The sequence below is a fragment of the Mus caroli genome, unplaced genomic scaffold, assembly GCF_978045245.1.
Source record: "Mus caroli unplaced genomic scaffold, Mus_caroli_1 scaffold_14, whole genome shotgun sequence".
Classification (NCBI taxonomy): domain Eukaryota; kingdom Metazoa; phylum Chordata; class Mammalia; order Rodentia; family Muridae; genus Mus; species Mus caroli.
Window position 1 is genome coordinate 49,991,332 of NW_028227269.1, and position 20,758 is coordinate 50,012,089.

The 20,758-nt window shown below is 40.5% G+C and overlaps 1 protein-coding gene across 8 annotated transcripts in view; it reads right to left on the reverse strand.

Annotated features, from left to right (window-relative positions):
• Nucleotides 1-1,262: 1,262 nt before the first annotated feature.
• Nucleotides 1,263-20,758, reverse strand: part of Hectd1 (HECT domain E3 ubiquitin protein ligase 1) — an 88,023-nt gene continuing 68,527 nt past the window's right edge. For 4 of the 8 annotated variants that reach the window (XM_085830358.1, XM_085830357.1, XM_085830356.1 and 1 more), the window contains exons 29-43: nucleotides 19,395-19,551; nucleotides 17,371-17,593; nucleotides 14,899-14,953; nucleotides 12,768-12,950; nucleotides 12,120-12,327; nucleotides 11,948-12,033; nucleotides 11,646-11,773; nucleotides 9,603-9,804; nucleotides 7,834-7,971; nucleotides 6,037-6,644; nucleotides 4,193-4,271; nucleotides 4,014-4,107; nucleotides 3,308-3,458; nucleotides 2,311-2,455; nucleotides 1,263-2,203 (exon numbers count right to left, since the gene is read on the reverse strand). In XM_085830358.1, the coding sequence (XP_085686484.1) occupies nucleotides 2,066-2,203; nucleotides 2,311-2,455; nucleotides 3,308-3,458; nucleotides 4,014-4,107; nucleotides 4,193-4,271; nucleotides 6,037-6,644; nucleotides 7,834-7,971; nucleotides 9,603-9,804; nucleotides 11,646-11,773; nucleotides 11,948-12,033; nucleotides 12,120-12,327; nucleotides 12,768-12,950; nucleotides 14,899-14,953; nucleotides 17,371-17,593; nucleotides 19,395-19,551 (2,595 nt within the window). In that variant the 3' untranslated portion in view covers nucleotides 1,263-2,065. The remainder of the gene's footprint in view (nucleotides 2,204-2,310; nucleotides 2,456-3,307; nucleotides 3,459-4,013; nucleotides 4,108-4,192; nucleotides 4,272-6,036; nucleotides 6,645-7,833; nucleotides 7,972-9,602; nucleotides 9,805-11,645; nucleotides 11,774-11,947; nucleotides 12,034-12,119; nucleotides 12,328-12,767; nucleotides 12,951-14,898; nucleotides 14,954-17,370; nucleotides 17,594-19,394; nucleotides 19,552-20,758) is intronic. The other 4 variants (XM_085830362.1, XM_085830361.1, XM_085830360.1 and 1 more) reach the window with 1 other exon arrangement.

Sequence of the window (20,758 nt, forward strand, 5' to 3'; positions counted from 1 at the left end):
AAGACCTTAAAAACAGTTTATAAGTCCTTAAAGAGGAAATTAATAAATGCCTTCAAAAAAAATCTATGTTGGCTCACAACAATGGGATCTGATGCCCTCTTCTGGTGTGTCTAAGACAGCAATAGTGTACTTACATACATTAAATAAACCAAACCAAAGCCAGGTAGTGGTGGCACACACCTTTAATCCCAGCACTCGGGAGGCAGAGGCAGGTGGATTTCTGAGTTCGAGGCCAGCCTGGTCTACAGAGTGAGTTCCAGGACAGCCAGGGCTACACAGAGAAACCCTGTCTCGAAAAACCAAAAAACCCCAAACAAACCAAACCAAACCAACCAACCCACAAGAGTGACAGCTCATGATGGTGAGGATGTGGAGGAAGGGGAACACTCCTCCATTACTGGTGGGTGTGAAAACCTCTACAGCTACTATGGAAGTCAGAATGGCAGTTCCTCAGAAAGTTGAGAATCAATCTAATTCAAGTTCTAGCTATACCACTCCTGGGCATATTCGCAAAGGACACTTCATCCTACCACAAGGATACTTTCTCAACCATGTTCATTTTGCTTAAACATCCAGAAACTGGAAATAACCTAGATGTTCCTCATTAGAGGAATGGATAAAGAAAATGTGGTACATCGATGCAATGGAGTATTACTCAGCTGTTTAAGGGGTGGGGGTGGGGCATCGTGAGGTCTGCCAGCAAATGGATAGAACTAGAAAAGAGTCTCCCAGAGTGAGGTAACCAGTCCCGAGAGAGAAAGAAGGGATATATTTGCTTATATGTGGGTATCAGCCATTAAATAAATGACAACTAAGCTACAATTGGTAGGCCTGGAGAAATTAGGCATAAATGAAGAGACTAGGGAGAATATGCACAGGTCTCCCTGGGAAGGGAAGGAAGAGAGATGTTATGGCTGGACTGGGGCCATGAAACTCTTGTGAACTCATGGGGACTGAAGCAGCCCACACAGGTCTGTGCCGAGTCCTCTGCACGCATAGCCTGGCTTTCAGGTTCACATTTTTGCAGGACTTGCGGGTGTGCCGAGGAGTGGGGCTCTGATGCTCATGCCTTCTCCTGGGGCTCTTTTCCTCCTGGTGGTTTGTCTCCTCCAACTTTGATGTGATAATTTTTGTTTTATCTTAATTATATTTTATTTTGTTTTCAAAAAAGAGAATTTATGTTACTGCGAAGAGTTAAAAAAGCACTTGGTTAAGCTTGTAGGTGTGATGTCAGGCTGTGGTAAACCAGTGACACGACCAAGTTTCCTATGCTGCAAACATTTTAATGATTATTGTTGAGCATACATTTCAGAAATTTACTTCAAACTGCAACAAGTTAAATAACTGTTTATAATACACAAAGAAAATACAACCAAACTTAAAGGCGCGTGAGTGCGTCTTGCACCTAGACCAGCGTTTGCCCTCCCTTACTAGATCTTTATTTAGAGCTGCACAAACACACTTTAGAATTGCATCTTTATAGAATGGTATTTATGAAAAAAAAATATACTCCCACCTTAAAGAAATGACAAGGGTGTGCATGATTATATGCGGAACAGACGGAGAGCACGGGACACTCTGGTAGTGCAGGTGTCTGTCATTAAACAGGAAAAGAAACGGCTGGAGATGCTCACTAACACTCTATGTTTTAAGGAAGCAGTATTTTTGACCAAGTAGCTAAAAAAGCCAGCAAAACGGGAGTCAGTGATGGCAACTGTAGTGTGTGAAGTATGAAACGATGGCAAACTTGATACAAACACGGTTCCATTTACAGTGAGCACTGACGATCTGAGAGGCTGCCCTGTGGAACAGTTAGGTAGAGCCACCTTTTCCAGTCACGTGAGCCCTTGTAAAGCAACACAGTGTCCTGTGCTGGATACCTGCTGGCTGGGTAGTTAAAGGATTTGTTTTGTCATTAGCAGCTAAGGAACTTATTCCACGTGTTTTCGAAGCCTTAATGGTGGAAAACAAGGCAAGTGTCTTTACTGTGGAGAACCATACACTTCTCTGCACACAAACGCAAGAGGCTTCACCCAGACTCTGTCTCTCTTCTGCATTTCAAAACTCAATTGAGATGAAAGCCTTTCTCCATTGTAGCAGCTAGCAAACGCTCTCTCATGATCTCCTCAGAAGAATACTCAGGTAACTTAAGATAGTGGACACAGGTGTTGACTGATGGATAGCTCGCATCAGTAGCATCAACCTACAGTAAGAACAGGAAAATACAACAGCATGAGTTTATCGTTTTTAGTGCCTCTTAATCCTAGTGTAATTAAGCTCCCATTGGATTCTCCACTAGCTAGTTTGTACCTTTCGTACAACTGTGAGCCTGGGATGCAGGTTAGCCAGTCCACCTGGGGGCAGAGTTGAACAGCCAGTGGTAAACTGCAGGAATGCTTTCCTTTCATCTGATGACATGCCACATAAAACCCTCACAAACCGCAGGAAGCCGGGACTGAAAGAACAAGAACACAGCCATATTGATTTGACCACGGACTGTAAGGAAAACAAAACTTGACTGCTTCTGCTGTTTTTAAGTCAACAGTGACCTCCTGAAACAACAGACGCAGGCCAGAGAGTAAGCCTGTCCAGGAACTGCCAAGTTAGGTAAGAAATGGGCTGACGCAGCTGCTTCAAACTTCAAAGGCTGCCTGCCCCTCGCACAAAGTAAGGTCTCCAACAATGAGAAGAGCAAACTCACAACTAGCTCAAAGTCAGAGTCTAAGGTACACTTAAGAGACAGACATATTTATAATGAACAGCCACGGCTAAATTTATCAGAGTATATTTGCTCTATTTTCATCAGCCAAATCTTGTGACACCTTTTAATAAAGTAAAATGGAATATTACCTATCAATGAAGTACCACTACTACTATATGTCACATCACGGATGAATTTTATAATCACACTGTTAAACAACCAGACCAGAGAGAGTCTACAGAAGACCACATAATTTCACTTCTTAAAATTCAAAACCAAGAAGATGAATCAATGGCTGTTTTAAATTACTAGGAAAGACTTTAAGCCAACTGAGGACTTCTACAATTGTGTCTTACTCTGGCATCTGTTACACAGGTGTGACTACTTGGTGAGAATCCCTGAAGCTGAATCTGGTGCTTCTCGGTGACACTTTAGTAAAAACATCTGTGCAACGTAGCCTAAGGGGTTACCATTTAGCCACTTTCAGAGACAGTGATTAATCTCAGTGAGAAAAGTCATCAGTACTAAGTCATAGTTCTTTAGAAAAACCTGTCAGTTGAGTTTTGGACACGAAAAAGTCCGTACCTTAGAATTATCAATACATACCTGTCACGTGTATAGCCAAGCTTAGGTTCCGTGTAGTTGATAATGTCCTCTGCTGCCCAGGATGGTGACTGATTTCCACAAAGAATCATCTGGACTTCCTCATGGCTGAAGGAACTTAATTTCTCCATTGGAAAAACTTTATTAAACCCATCTACATTACAGATACAGGAAAAGGAAAGAACAGAAAAAATCAAAGAAAAGAGCAAAAGCACAGACTCAGTTCCTAAGTCATGATTCCAAAAATCGCAAATACTAATCTCTGTGGAGAAAAATGGGCCAGGGATCGGTCCTTAGAACCCTAACCCTCAAAACACACAAAGAAAATCAATGCTTAGTATCACAGATGTGAGCATAAGAATATTTGCTCACTACAGTCAGCTGACAAACTCTCATTTATTGTAGCTGTCAGTCTGACCTCCACCGACACGCTCTGTCATGACAGCAGCCAAGGGACTTACAGTTTAACTCACCCTCACTATGTTAGACAGTCAGTGGATAAACTTATATCCACTTACAAATGAACAAATGAGGGTGAGGTCTCCATTCCTCCAGGGGAATAAGAGGAAAGACCACAGCTAGTGTTCAACATGTCCTGACTACTCACTCTGCTGGACCAGAACCTAGGGGCAAATTCGACAATACTTAGCAGTGATGACTGTTGATGTTAAGGTCAAAGTAGAAGGAACTCATTGTCCTTTAAAATTACCTCGAAAAGCTTCCATCTGTTTCTGAATACCCGTATGCATACAGAAGTCAAACATCAAATCCACATATTCTTCTGCATTATCCATTGTTATCATCTGCAAAGCAAAGTTTGCCAGTATTAGCGTTTTGCTGAGAGGATGTTTCAGAGCTCAGTGACTGGACTAAGAGCAAAATCTTTACCTCATCTTCCCCACTTGGCTTGAGATCCACAGCTGTAAAGCCATATATTCTTGAAGATGGGCAAAACTGGAAATTTAAACTGAAAGTTCAAAAAGATTTGATTACTATTCAGCAGCTGTCAGTGTTTATAACAAACCATAAATGCCACACTCCACCAGCAGAAACCTGAACACCAGCTTAGAGTAAATCTGGCCTACCTATGTTTTCTTATCTATTTATCTGACATGCTGGGCTCAAATCCAGGGCCTTGTAGAAGCTTAAGGGCAAAACCCTGTGCATAGAACTATTAAGACAACTGCTTGCAAGCTTTCTGGGCTTTGCCAAGACTACATAAAAACACAGCTTGGCATGAATCACTTTTTCTTTAAGGAAAAGAAAATTATTCAATTGAAGATTTCCATAATGACTTATTACAGGAGAATGTTTATAAGGCTTTTCTCCCTGAGAAGAAACTATTGCTTCATTATTCACAATTATACAAAGTATATATATATATATATATATATGGAAAAACAAAGTCCTTTAACATGTGTTTATCTAATACTTTTTTGTTTTTTGATAGCATGTCACTATGTTTCCTGGTGGCTAACCCGGAACTCACTATGCAGATCACAGATTGCTGAGCTCACAGCAACCTCCCTGCCTCAGTGCCCAGTTCTCAGTTCTCAGTTTAAAGGCATACAGCACCACAGCTGGCAGTTATCTAACAGTTAATGATGGACACAATGTTGGGCAACCTTTTGTTGTACAAACATGAGCTGTACTGAAACAACACAGATGATACATTTTACCGCACATGCAGACTCCATGACAAAGCATATTACTGCTCAGCCACAAACCTGTACAGCGTGTTACTTTGCTGAATACTGTAGACAAGTGCATTATAATGGTAACTGTCCCTGATTAAAAACAGGTAAACAGAGGCTTGAGAGAGCACTGCCCACTTTTCCAGAGGCCCTGAGTTCAATTCCCAACAACCACATGGTAGCTCACAACCATCTATACAGAGATCTGATGCCCTCTTCTGGCATGCAAGTGTACATACATACTCATATACATGAGATAAATAAATCCTTCAACAAAAAGATTAACATAGGAAAGAGACGACGAAGAGACCAAGTGTCAGAATTTTAAATCCATGCTGATTGTATGGTAGCAACCTTGTTTATGTGGTCCATCTATGACTGAAACACTCACGTAGCATGAGTGCAGAACCAAACACTGTTTCTTACAATCACTAGCAAACATTAAAAAGAATATATGACAGTACTTGAAGGTATAACAATTATATATACGGGAAAGAAATTTATCAATAGCTGTAGCATTTATTGGCTGATAGAGCCAATAAATAAGTAAATAAATAAATAAATGTCAATCATTTTTGACCTTTACATGATATGTTCTTCACTTTAACTGAAAGTTGCCCAAATATTGGCTTTGAATTTTTGTATACAACACATAAATTTATCATATTTGAAAAATCAGATAATCCTTCAAAAATAAAATGATTAATGTTTTTGTCTTTTGTTGTTGTTTGGTTGGTTTTTGTTTTTTAAGCAATGTCTTATGTATCCCAGGCTGACTTCAAACTTTCTATATAGCCAGCGCTGGGATTTTGTCACATGCCCCTATGCTAGGTTCTAGGAGACCCAACCCAGGGCTTTACAGACACCAGCAAAGTATCATACCAAAGAAGCCATACATATTCAAACAGACAATCCGCATTTGCTATAGTCTATCACTGCCCTAGACTTACTGACAGCTTACAGATTCATAGGGACAGAGAAACAGAAACCTTTAGCTTTCCTCATTTGTCAGGTTGAAGAATGTACACAAACTCTTACCCTAAGTCCTCGATGCTCAGTGGAGGTCCGGAGCCTGATGGATTCCTGAGCACGAGTTCCTGTAACTTTGTGTTCTTCTCATCTTCAGAAAGACTTTTATTGCCTAGAATCTGGCGCCTCTTAATAGCAAGGTCTTTAATTTCTTTTAAAAATCTGGCTCTGTGAGGATTTACTAGTTCAAAATCTTCCCAAGTTAAAATTCCATTAAACCAGGCTGGGGGTTTGGGCTTAGGGGGATCAAGGATAAATTCTGATTTTGAATCTTCTTCAAAGCTTCCTACTGAGAGGGAGTCATGGCCTTCTTCTGTAGAAGCTTCAGACTGACTCTCAGTACAGTGCAAGTCTCTGTCGCCTCGGGACTCATAGATCAGTTTGCTCATATTGCTTTTAATGTCGCCCATGCACATAAGTTTAAAGAAAGGCTTAGAGATAGGCAAGTCCACCAGTCTATTGTCCTGAATACATTTGGCCAAGAAAATCCCAAGGAAATGGAAGAGTTTTGTGATCCTTTCAAGCTCATCACTGTCCTGTGGAAATGGCGCTGTGAACAGTCCACATGACCGCTGTACATAGTATCCTGGAGGCTTCAATCCACCTCCAAGATCAACCTTCACAAAAGAAAATGACACATTAATACATAGCCAAATAAATAAGATAGTCACCAAACCTCCCAAATGCCATACAAAAGAATCACAAACATCAAACATCTTTTCAAATTTCGTCATCTAAAGATGCATGCATGCTAATTAATTTGGAAACCAACTTTAATCCTTTATATATATATATATATATATATACACATACACACTTTTTTTTTGTTTTGTTTTTTGTTTTTTGTAACAGGGTTTCTCTGTGTAGCCCTGGCTGCCCTGGAACTCTGTAGTCCAGGCTGGCCTCAAACTCAGAAATTCCCCTGCCTCTGTATCCCGAGTGCTGGGATTAAAGGTGTGCACCACCATGCCCGGCTCCTTTAGAAATATTTTAATGGCACTAAGGTTATTTAGTTATAAAAGTAGAGGCCAACCTGGGCAAAATAGTAATACCCTGTCCCCAAAACACAGTAACTGGGGCTGCCAATTGTCTACTGGGTAAGAGCTGCCACCATTAAAGTCAATTGCCTGAGTTCAGCATCTGTGACCCACACAGTAGAGCCAGAGAACACTCTTCCCACACGTTGCTTCTCACACGCAACATGGCATGAGTGGTCCACACAGATGTAACAAAAAGTTTAAAAGTAAACAAAAAAATGTTTAAAGAAATAAAAAGCTGGCTAGCAAGATGACTCGGTTGGTAAAGCACTCACCATTAAGCCTAGTGGCCTGCGTTTAATCCCTGGAACCTACATACACTAGGAGAGAACCAACTGCTGAAAGCTGTCCTCTGACCTCCCTCCCCATTTAACTTAAAAAGGGCTTTCCTAGGATCAGCATCGGAAGCGGGGTGGACTGGAGAGCTGGCTCAGCAGTCATGCTGAGAACCTGCCTTCAGTTCTCAGCACCCACACAGTGGTCACAACCATCCATCTCTCCCGCTCCAAGTGACCCAATGCTCACATCTCCCCCAGCATTAGGCATGCATGTAGTGCATACACACACACATACACACATACATACAAGTACTGTACATACAGAAAATACACTCATACATATAAAATAAAGTAGATATATTTTAAAAAACAAACAAAAAAGCCAGCAAGTATAGGCAAAAAACCTGGCTCATGATCTAAAAACATAGCCTACTTTAACATTTTGTGGAAGCAGTAATAACTCAAAACACAAGGTAAGAAACCAATCTCACATGACGAGACTCATCATCTGGAAAATTATCATCACAAAGCCAAGTCCCCAAGTCAGTCCTCTGGAACTCTGCCGCCACAAGAGCATAAAACTCTAAAGTGGGTCCCAAGCCAGTTCCTTCTTCTCCTAGAAATTCAACCTAAAACGACAGAAGAACGAAAAAGACAGGATCACATAAGTCTAACATTTTGAGATTTCTTTGTTGGTGCTTTCATTTCAAGACAGAGTTTCTCTATGTAGTCCTGGATGCCCTGTAACTCTCTTTAGACCAGGCTGGCCTTGAGCTCAGAGGTCTGCCTGCCTCTATCTCTCAAATGCTGGATTAAAGGTGTGTGCTGCCACACGCTTGGGGTTTGTTTGTTTGTTTGTTTGTTTGTTTTTTTCCAGACAAGAGTTTCTCTGTGAAGCCCTGACTGTCCAGGAACTCACTCTGTAGACCAGGCTGGCCTCGAACTCAGAGATCTGCCTGCCTCTGCCTCCCAAGTGCTGGGATTAAAGGTGTGTGCCACCACGCCTGGCTACATCTTGTTTTTAAATGGACCACTTCTGTCACATCTGACCCAATAGCATCTCCTTTTTCAGAACAAGGTGGACTGTGATAAGCAGCAGGGATATGTGATTCTGAGTTTTCTAAAGTTTGCCATCTGACATTATTGGGCCATCAGGCACCACACTGAGTACTGTGCAAACATTAATTACTTCTCATAACAACTGTGGAGATTTTATCTCACAACTCACCAGAATAATTAAACCTGACCTTTCCATCAGAGAAAATCAAATCTCAGATAAAGTGGCTCTGCTATTTGCTTGAGAAAAGGGTGATAGACAGGTCTTTTTTCTACCTGGGTTTTTATGACCTAAAGCCTAAATTCTTCAAGTTATTGTGACTTTAAGCAATCACCTTGAAGGCTTCTGAAAACACTCTGATAAAAAAATGATAAGAAAACTTTCACAAAAACTTAATATAGCAAATCTCAAAACAAGTTTAAAAAATATTTAGTTAGGAAGAAATGTGATGGAAGAATAGGCTAGAAGCAAAGAAATCTTGTATATAAAGAAGAAGTAAAAGAGCCTTGCACATCTAGAGACATCACAGCTGATGCAAATGCTAGAGAAGCTCCACTTTATCCTAGGCACCCATCTTGGTAGTCAGCTGCCGTCTGTCTCTGACACCGGTCCCTGGAAGGTACGGAAGTTCCCAGGAACCCTGACTCACTGACTCCCACCCAAAAGTGTACAAGAGTGACCACCTGCTTGTTATAAGGTCAGTAACAGCTTTTTTTGGTTCTGTAACACGTTATGCAGACATCCAAAGATTGCTTTGCATTGCCTTATCACTTGGCAGAACAGAACAGCATTTGCGGACTTGCATAGACATTCAAGGTCTTCATGTGGCCTTCCTCTTTAAAATTCCTTAACTTGCCTGCTAGTGCTGACAGCTCACCCCAGCACCACAAGGAATAAAGTAATACTGCAAACAATCTGTTCCAAAACACAGTTTATCTAACAGCACAGCGGAACAGAAGGCTAGAATTTAGCCGGACAGAAAGAATTCAGCCCAACTTAGGTAAGTCACAACCCAGGCTCTGCTATCAAGAGAAGAGGAGGGCAAGCATTCTGAGCCGCTCTGCCAAGGAGAAAACTTCTGCAAAGGTCATAGAAACCCTCTCCTTATTTTCCTGCCATGGGTTTAAACAGATCACCTGGTTCCCATGCATTCTATTCCATAAAAGCAGACCCAGAACCCCTGCTTTATAGGCGGCTCCTCACCTCGAGAACTGACTTCCGATCTGCGTGTATCTGCATGACATTCTCGGCCCACTCCATCAGAGACTCTCCACGGGGAACTTTCACTCTTTCGTGCTTGAGGCGTCCCACTCTAAATTCCCCAGGATCATCTCGCCGTACACTGCTCGTGGTCCGTGTTCGCTCCACAGTGGCTTCCCGTCTGTTCTGTAGCCACACTATTGCTCTGAAACACAATACCAGAGTCCTTATAGCAGCTGAGTGGACTGCTAAGCTAGCAGTAGAAGGTACATGTTGGGAGGGTTGGTTTTCAAATTTTTTTAAATGTTGTTTTGAGACAGGCTTTTCTATATCCGTCACCTAGTTCCCAGGATCACAGATACACAATGCTGTGCTGCTCAGTTAGAATCTTAAGAATGTGTTCAGTCGGTAATTTTCTGTTTGCTTTCTTGAGACGTGTCTGATGATATCCCAGAATGGCCTGGAACTATGTAGCTCATGCTGGCCTCTTAACAATCCTCTTGCCTTAGACTCCTGAGTGCTGGGATTATAGCTGTAAGCCAATAGGCCTAAGTAGTCAATTTTTTAAGCAACAATTTATTAAGTTCATTTTATTATAATCTTCTTAAATGAATGCAGAAAGAACTGGTGATATAGTTCCTTTTATATCAACTAAATAAAATTAGAGGTCTATGGTTCAAGCACTATATAATACATAAAGACAGTGTTAGAGAAACCAAAAAGTGGTTATGCTATCTTTATTACTATGACAAGCTCTGAACAACCACCATTAAGGTAGTTATTTTAAAGATATTTGTGTGTGTGTGTGTGTATGCATGTGGAGATTAGAGGGCAACTCTCAGAAGTTAGTTCTCTGGTTCTACCACATGGGTTCCAGGGATTGTACTCAAGTTCTCAGGTTTGTTGGCAACCATCTTACCTACTAAGATACCACTTTCTTTTCATTTCCTTTTATTAACTGCGTGTGTGACAGTCAGAGAAGATGTACGTAAACATGAGTGCAGGAGAGAACACACGTGCACACACACACACACACACACACACACACACACGCATGCACACACACATGCAGTGGGTTAGCAGACAACTAAGGGCTTAAGAATCAGTTTCCGGCTGGGCGTGGTGGCGCACGCCTTTGATCCCAGCACTCGGGAGGCAGAGGCGGGCGGATTTCTGAGTTCGAGGCCAGCCTGGTCTACAAAGTGAGTTCCCGGACAGCCAGGGCTATACAAAGAAACCCTGTCTAGAAAAAACAAAACAAAACCAAAAAAAAAAAAAAAATCAGTTTCCTTACCTACTTCCTACAAATCATAACCAATGCTATTTATCACAACAGGCCCAGAGACTAACATTTATAAATGTTTTTTGAATGTTATTAAACGGCAGAAAACTGTAACTTAGTAAGAATAGAGATACAAGCACATTTATGATTTTATACCTACTTTGCCAGAATAGGTGAGATATAAAATCATTCCACAACCTATCTACCATCTACCATACACACTGTTTGAAGAACTTCAACTACAATAGCTAACAAAAGGGTATAGAAGCCCTGCCCTTGAGGAAGACAGAACAAACTTATAACTACGCCATATATAGGGACGCAGGAAGAAAACAGTCATCAGTTAAGATCCAGACAGCATCTGCAAAAAGAGGGGCTACTGCGCACTGACTGAGCACCTGTCCAGCTGGCATTACTAGGCCTGGGCTACACTCTTGCACAAAAAAAAAAAAAAAGGCTATTTGCCAACATTCAATCTTATGTGGCTGAGAATCTAGGTAAGTTACAAAGAAACTGGAGTGCTGGGAAATAAAAACGGATGCTACAACCGCACGCTGTATAGACTGATGCAATCCATGCTGTACCTACCAACAGAGCATATATATGTATTCAACTGAACATGGAAAACCTTTAGGTATTGACAATGCGTCAAAAAAACTAAAGACAATGCAGTCCCTCCATCAATCTTAGCAGTATGCTTGCATATTTTGAGCCTCTATAATGAAAGCCATCTTTATTCTATCAGCGTAAGTTCCATATCTTACCTGGACGCACCAAATGCAGTACAAGTGAAATAAAGCTGCCTCGTCTCGAATGGGATCAGGAAAGGACACTTGCTGGTTAGCTGCTCACACCAGTCTGGCAGAGCCCCACTTGCCAATGCCAAGGGTTCCTGCAAATTAAAACGAAACACATTAGCGCTAAGAGGCATTAGATGCAATTTATAGTGAACACAAAGACTATGTGAGCTCTACTGCTAAAGAACAAAAGAAGAGCTAATCAGAGGCACAAGAGGACAAGGCACACCAAGGACGGCACACCAAAAGTCTGCATGCAACGACATTACCTCAATCTGCTGCAAGATTTTTGTGGTGATTTTTTTACTAGTAAATTCATCAGGTGGAAAAGTAAACTGAGGTTGTTCATCACCATCTGTAAAATTAATTAACATAATTAATAAAATTAAAAATGACTTCTTTCCTATCTGAGATAGAAATAAAAGACAGTTTCTTACAGACCTTCTTGGGATATCCTTGAATAAGGATCACTTGCAACTATATACAAAATCCGCAGAAGCTGAAGGACATCCTCTACTCCACAGGGGCTCTGTCCGTTGCCTGCTTTAGCCTGAGGCTGCTCTTTTGTCAAATTAAGAATATCACTACTTTGAAGACTAGAAATAGCTCCCTGGTTTAATCCAGACTTTGTTCCATGCTCACAAAAATCCTGAACAAACAAATAACAAAATTAGCAATCTCTTTTCAAGAAAAACATTTATTATTCTTAGTATTAATGACTATTGAAATTTTTTAAACATTATCACCTAAGATAAAACTTTTTTCAAAACCATTCACACTACCAAAGATAATGAAACCAAGACAAGCTGTGGTTTGCTCAGATTCAAGGCCACAGGCAGCATTTGTAATTTTAACACTGACACATAAACTATGCCCATTCAAACTCTAAAGAAAACAGCCATACAGCCGTCCTTTATGCTGTCTTTCTTTCTTCCTTCTTTCTTTTTGGTGCTAGGAATCTAACCCAAGGCCTTATGCATGCTGGGTAAGCACTCTTATCACTGAATTGTGCCCTAGCCCCTCAGTTTTCAAACTAAAACAAAGCTCAAAGCCATTCCACTCAAACCAATGTTTTAATGCAATATATACCTTATATGCAGCTATAAGCTGAGAACAATTTCTGTTTTTCCTAATACTTTTATTAGTGCCAGTTAATTTCCAGTGGCGCAGGAAAGCGGCATCTGCATTCTTCTGCAGGTAGGTTATCAAGTCATTCTTTGGTAATTCATCAGTGCCAAGGTACTGTTCCACATGCTCTATAGACCAGCAACCCTACAACAGGAAAAACCAAACGTTGGCCTTTCCAGTGATACGCTCGCTCTATGACGTGTCACATGCAGTACAAGACTAGCTTTAAGATCATGCTCTTAATCTAACTTCAATAATTCAGTGTTAGTTCCCTTCCTCTTCAAATGTTTCTCTCCATGTTGGTTGGAGTAAGATGGCCCCCAAAGGTTCATATATCTGAGTCCTTAGTCACTGGGGAGGAGAACTCTGTGGTCGGATTAGAAGGATTAGGAGGTAGGCCTTGTTGGAAGAAGTGTGTCACTAGGGGTGAGCTATGAGCCTATGCCAGGACCTATAGTCATTCTCATTTTCTCTCCTCTCTGCCTGTCTCTCTCTCCCCTCCCTCCCTTCCTCTACGCACCCACTCCAGTCTCTCAGCTCAAAAAGTTTCCTCAAGGAAAATAACATTAGTAAGTGGAGTCGAGACTGCCCTTGTGATATTTTCACTAATGTGGCTGCCTTTTGCCCTTCTCCTGAAAATCTGCCTGAGGCAAAATTAAAGAGTTTTAGATTAATGCCTTGCCAAAGGAGATTTCAAGACAGTCTAGCATTGACTCTGTCCTATAAATACTAGTAATCACTTTTATGCATATCTAGAATGAAAAGAAATAAGCCAGTAAAGAGAGAAATATAAAGTGTCCCATAGGAGCACCAGAAAGTGCCATCGGACTAAATCCAGTGCTCAAGGAAATAAAACATTTAAAGAAAAGCCTGATGCTAAATGGAATAAAGGAAGTGGTGACCACAGGGTAAAACCCTACCCTACTAAGTTCCCAACCTGTGAAAAGGAACCAAAAGCTTAAGTATTGAAGAGAATAATTAGCGGGAAGCTGATGGAAATGTAATTGGACCAGGGGGCCAAATTCCTGCCCATCAAGGATCAGACCTTGGAAACTTCTGGCATATGGATTTAGAATCAAGGATCCAAGAAAGGGGTTGTGGCTCCCCTCAGGGACTAATAAGGAAAGCCTCGAGGCCAAGTGTGTGTCATAAGTATGCCTGCATGGAGGTCCAGGGAAGACACTGAATGAAGTTGTGATGATAAAGCCTTGGAGATGTCAGAGTTGTGGGACATCTGCCAAGGAGAGGTGCAGACTGTGGAACCAGCCCAACAAAAAGAAGTATGCTGCAGTCAACAAAGCTGAAAGGAGCTAGAGATCTGAAGCCCATTTTGACATCAGACATAGAAATACAGAACCTGAAGTCGGCCTGCTGGTTTTCAGCAGTGCTTTGCTACAGAATGTCCTAACTCTGCTGCCTTCCTCCCTTCTGAAATAGTAATGCATATCCTGTTACATATATGTTAGATGCGGTCTGCATCTTGACTTTACAAAGGGTTACAGTTAAAAGATTGCCACAAGTCTCAGAGACTTTGAACTTTGGACTTTTAAACAGTGTGGAGACTTTAAGACCATGGGAACTTTTGAAGTTGGACTGAATGCAGCTTTGCATTATATTAAACAAAGCTACTGGGCTGGGAAGTGGAATGTGTTAGTTTGGCTGAGATGGCTCTCATAGGCTCATATAGTTGAATACTTAGTCACCCACCAGGGAATGAAATCCTTTCCTAGGATTGGGAGAACTAGGAGGTGTGGTCTTATTAGAGGAAGTGTGGCTCTGGAGTGGGCTTTGAGGTTTCAAAGGCCCGTGCCAGGCCCAGCCTCTCCTCTCTCCCTGTTGCCTACAGAGCAGGACGTAGCGCTCAGCAGCTTCTCCAGCACTACTTAGACTCAATGTCATCCTCCTAGCCGTAATGAAAATGGACTAAGTGTCTGGAAGTGTGAGTGAGCCCTCTCTTAATTAAAGGCTTTCTTTGTAAGAGGTACCTTGGTCATGGTGGTTTCACAGCAATACCACAGAGGCTAAGATAGATACACTTTTACTTTTTTCACTAAGTAACTAAAAATAGACCCACTTTCTAAAAATAACTTACCATTTTCCCATTTTCCTTTTCTTTATCAGAATCCTTCATTTCTCTATACATGATTCTAAACATGAAGACATTATTCAATTAATTCATAAATCAAATGATTTAGTTATTTCTAATAAAGCTGTAATCTATTAAAAATAAATGTTAATAAGGGGATTCATTGGATATATACTAACATTAAACATTAAACTCAAGGAATTGCTAGCAAGTATTCTACCACTGAGATATCTCCAATCCTTGCTCTTTGTAACAACCTTTGCTGTGTAGTCTTGTAGCCTACGCCAGACTCAAAATTGATTCTCGTGACTATTGATTCTCGTGATTCTGCCTCCATCTCCCAAATGCTGGGATTATAGCCATATGACACTTTGTCTGGCTCAAATAGAAAATTTAAGACAAAATATCTAAAGAAAGCATTCATCACCAGATGTGCTGCCACAGGCCCAGTCCTCAAGAGTAGAAGAGCAGGGGCAAAAGGATTGTTAAGTTCAAGTCACCCTTTGCTACACAGGAAGTTTATGGCCAACTTGGGCTACATGAAACTCCACCTTACACACACACACACACACACACACACACACACACACACATCGCCATTGTCTGTGCATGCGTGTGAATGCACAGTAAATGCACATGCACCACAGAAGCACGTGGGACACAGGGCTGAAAGTCGACTCTCTCCTTCCAGCAAGCAGGCTTTGGGGCAGGGAGCCGGCCTGTCGGGGAACAGGTAAGCCCAAGTATCTCCAGCCTGTCTGTCATACACGGCTTACATTCTCAGGAAAGCATCAACCAAAATGCCTATAATTGTGCCACAGGGGTAGGGGTGGGGGCTGTCAGTTACAGAAAACAACTTCCCCTGATGCTTAGGTTCTACACTTTACAGAAAATCCACAATTACAATGCAAGCAGGACTTTCTTACTTGAAACTGCTTCATCTTGGTCTCTGAGTACACATAAGCATATGTGAGAACAGCTGAGGTTATAGTAGTCGTAGTAATTCTCCTGTTTCTCATGAAGTAGTAGTAGTCTTTTTTCTTTCTTACTTTCTTTTCTTTTTATTTATCTTTTTCGTGATTAAGAAATCTCTTGCCTGGGCTGGTGAGATGGCTCAGTGGGTTAAGAGCACCTGACTGTTCTTCCAAAGGTCCGGAGTTCAAATCCCAGCACCCACATGGTGGCTCACAACCATCCCAAACCAGATCTGACTCCCTCTTCTGGAGTGTCTGAAGACAGTTACAGTGTACTTACATATAATAAATAAATAAATCTTTAAAAAAAGAAATCTCTTGCCTACACCTTTATTCTTTAGGGAAGGCCCCCACTGTGTGTGCATGTGCATCAGAGGAGATAACTTGGAGTCCTCCCGTCAAGCACTCTTCAGCCAACGTCCATTCTCAACGTCCCTGAATCTAGGGGCTAAAGGTACGAGTGCTCTCTATAGTAAGTGTTTTGCCTTCCGTTATTGCTACATAAATGAAATGGGGTAAAACACTTTTCCTACGACTAGAAAGGCTAGGATAGGGCTGGCGAGATGGCTCAGTGGGTAAGAACACTGACTGCTCTTCCGAAGGTCCTGAGTTCAAGTCCCAGCAACCACATGGTGGCTCACAACCACCTGTAATGAGATCTGAGGCCCTCTTCTGGTGCGTCAGAAGACAGCTACAGTGTACTTATGTATAATAATAAATAAATCTAAAAAAAAAAAAAAAAAAAAAAAAAAAAGGCTAGGATAACAATAACAAGAAGGCTTATTTTCTAAGACAGTGAAATAAATTTTCAGTGTCTGAGAAGGTGATAAAGTCATTGTATTTCTATCTCAAAAAGCTCTACTATTATTAGATATCATCCGGGATTATGACTATTAAAAGAACATCATAAACCAAATTAATGTTAACTTAAATATCAATGTTTGTTTAAAATGCTAATTACTTACTCATAATATTAGGCACTTAACTATTCCCGAGAAAAAGCAGATGAAAAGACTGCATGTGATAATTCATTAATCCCTCACAATAATGCTCCATTTTATACATTTTTGGTACTAAGAAGCAAAAATGTTCAATCATTGGGGGTATAGCTTGGGTAGAGATTTGACTGAAAGCACATTAAATCTGTCATGTCATTGACAATGTTTTGCAGAATGAATAAAGAGGTAGTTTAACTCACATATTCCGCTAAAAGAACAGATAAAGTATTAGTGTTTCTGTCACATGCAATTATAAAAATCCAATTGACATTCTTTCCAAGCCTGAGCCTAGATTAGTATGGACTATTTCTGAAGGCTCTCCAGTTCTAAAGTTCAGTCATCCTGCATCTGGAGTCAGAAACAACCTCACTGGGTCTTGCAAAGCAACAAACAAAATGCATATCTTTTAAGTTCCTGTAATCCAAAATACAAACACAAAGGCTCCTTGTTCCTAGGCTCACAGATAATAACAGTGTTTACTTAACTATCAAGTTAAAATCTCTTACGTGTAAGTGGGCTCCCAGATACGCCTAAGTTTATCTGACTTCACATTGCCGTTACAAGACAGTTGAAGCAGTTTCTGTACATAATAAAAGATGGTGGATCTGAAATTGGTAAGTGGCAGTTCAACTTCCCGCGTTGTTCCAAGCCCAGTCACTTTCAATGTGAGAGCCAAGCGAGGTGATGGAGTACATTCAACTTCCTCCAAGAGCTCTGAGTGAGGTGTTCCTAAAGATATCAAAGATGTAAAAACAATAAGAGCACAAAGAAGACAAAGTCATACATTCACTAATCCATGTCCACTTTAGACTCCCCTGGCTTCAAGACTTGACTTACTACATCTGGTTTGAAGGAACAGGTCATGGAGTTCAGGATGGCCTGGATTATACAGCATGTTCCAGGGGGCCTTTGAACTCATGACAATCTTTTTTCCCTGAGCCTCTCAAGTACTGGAATAACATGATCCCTGACTGTTGTACTTAAAAATAAAAATAGGGGGCTGGTGAGATGGCTCAGTGGGTAAGGGCACCCGACTGCTCTTTCGAAGGTCCGGAGTTCAAATCCCAGCAACCACATGGTGGCTCACAACCATCTGTAACGAGATCTGACTCCCTCTTCTGGAGTGTCTGAAGACAGCAACAGTGTACTTACATTAAATAAATAAATAAATAATTTAAAAAAAATAAATAAATAAATAAATAAAATAAAAATAAGCGATTAAACATTCTTTCAATGTATGAAATGGACTGTCTTGCCTGCATGAATACATGTGTGTACCACATATTTGACATAGTGCCAGGGTCCTCTGAAATGCAGCAAGTGTTAACTGGTATGCTGTCCATCCAGCCTGTTTTGTTTTGCTTTAAAGTGGGAATTATTACACCTAGGTTTCTTAGAGACAGAATAATAGAACAGGTATATGTATATGAAATATATAAATTTTTATTTAAAATGCTTGATAACTATGAAGACAGTTAATATTTCATTTTACAAATTACAAACTAAAATTATCACTGACCCTACCTCAGGGAATACCATTTACTCTGAGCCAATGATCTGTCAAACTATTATTTACAGTACATGAATAAATTAAGAACAATACAAATATAAATAGATTGATGACATACTTAGGGAAACCTCATCTTTTTACTGACTCATAATGTTTCTTCCTTCTTTATATCAGACAACTCTTACAATAGTTTTTATTCACTGCAGTGCACTCCACTACGCTTTTTCTGTTGTCGTTGTTTTATTCACTGCAGTGCACGCCACTGCGCTTTTTCTGTTGTCGTTGTTTTCAGGACAGGGTCTTACTATGTAGCTCTGGCTGTCCTAGAACTCACTCTGTAGACAATGCTGGACTCAACTCACAGAGCTCCATCAGATAGGAAAAATACTGAGAGCGGATTGGTACAGAAAGCTGTGAGTACTCCTTAAGTAACTGTTCTTGTGTCAAGTTCAGAACATTTTATTCAAGCTACATCCTCACAAACAAGTACATGTGCCTTCATATTGTACACAGTATCTTTATATCAATAAAACATACTTAGTGACAAATCTTCTTTAAGGATCATAAATTAGAATACTTGGCATTGACTTATTGAAGCACAATCAGGTACCATGATAAAGATCTTAAACGTCTTCCTTCATTTAATCCTTTAAATGAGAAGTAAAGATTCATTCTTACTACAAAATGGATGCTCTTAGAACACAAATTTATTATTTCATAGTTCCTGAGATTTGAAGTTTTACCTGGAGTGGGGATGCCACAGAGCACATGCAAAGCGTGGGACAATGTATTAGCTCTCTCCTTCTACCATGTGGATTCCAGGGTTTGAACCCAGTTTGTCAGGCTTAGCAGTAAGTTCCTTTACTCACCGAACCCTTTCACTGGCCCCAAATCTATACAACTTCATTTTTTAAAAAATTGTTTTATTCATAACCTAAAAATACAAGTGGCCCTTTACTTTTCAAACTGCATATAATCATCTCATTTGTTGTCAATTAAAACTAGAACACAACACTGTACCTGGGGGAGGAATTTCTAGGTCAGTTGTCTGCTGGACATTGGTACGACCAGGTCTAGGATCAAAAGCGGGGACCAGTGCAGAAAACTGGCGCTTTAGCACATAGTCGTCATCCCAGGCTCTGCGGCGGCCTCCTTTGGTTTCATACTCTTCTTCTTCCTAGTACAGAGATTGCAGACTTACAGTGAGGGATGACTCTTCCTAAATTGATTAGCCATCTACCAAATAAGTTACCTGTACGTTAAGTAATTCTTTAACTGTTAAATGACATTTAACTAGGTGTCTATTTTTATGTCTATGTGGAAGTCAGAGGACAGCCTGTGAGAGTCGATTCTCTCCTTTGTACTTATACATCTCAAAGATCAAATCTGGGTTTGTCAGGCTTGGTGGCAAAAGCTTTAATCCACTGAGCCAAGTTACTGTCCTTTAGTTTTTTATAGGAACTGTACTTCCTTTATATGAACTGATTGCGAAAGAATAAAATAAGCTAATACAAATGTGTACAAATACATGTTTATCATATGTATACTGTTTGGTGGTTAAAGAAATCCATACTATATGCAACCTCTATTTCCTAGTGTTGATATTACAATTTTGTAGTATAGCACGAACCACTGGGGTGGAAAAAAAAAATCGTCAAAAGGCACATGCAATCTTTTGTAGTACTTTGAGCCTATTATTTTAAAATAAGTTTTTCTTAATGCCAATTTAATTTCATTCTGAACTATTCATAAAAAGTAGATGAGTTACTTGTGCCTTAAATTTCTATACGACACACAGATGAAGCATTGGTTGTTAAAATCGAATGACATATATGCATACATATGCCTCTCAGTTTAAACACTTGACTGCTATAACTTTTTCTTTTTTTTCCTTCTTCTTATTTAACGATTTATTTCACGTATGTGAGTACACTGTAGCTGTTTGCAGACACACCAGAAGAGGGCATCAGATCCCATTACAGATGGTTGTGAGCCACCATGTGGTTACTGGGAATTGAACTCAGGACCTCTGGAAGAGCAGTCCCTGCACTTAACGGCTGAGCCATCTCTCCAGCCCTGAAATAACTTTTTCAATAAAGTGACACTATATACCTCTAGTGTTAGAATGTCTAGTTTAGCATCCTAAACCCCAAGCTACTACGGATGACTTCCGGAGATAGTTCTGATAAATGCAGTGAATAACAACTTGTAAAGAGCACTAGAAAGAAGAAATAAGGTAATTTATGCGTGTAATGGAATACATGACAACCATGCCTACCCGTCAGTGGTCAGTGTTTGCTAATAAGGTTACTACTGTAGGGCTGACAAGTTGACTCAAAAGGTAAGGGAGCTTGCCACCAAATCTGATGACCAAAATTTATTAC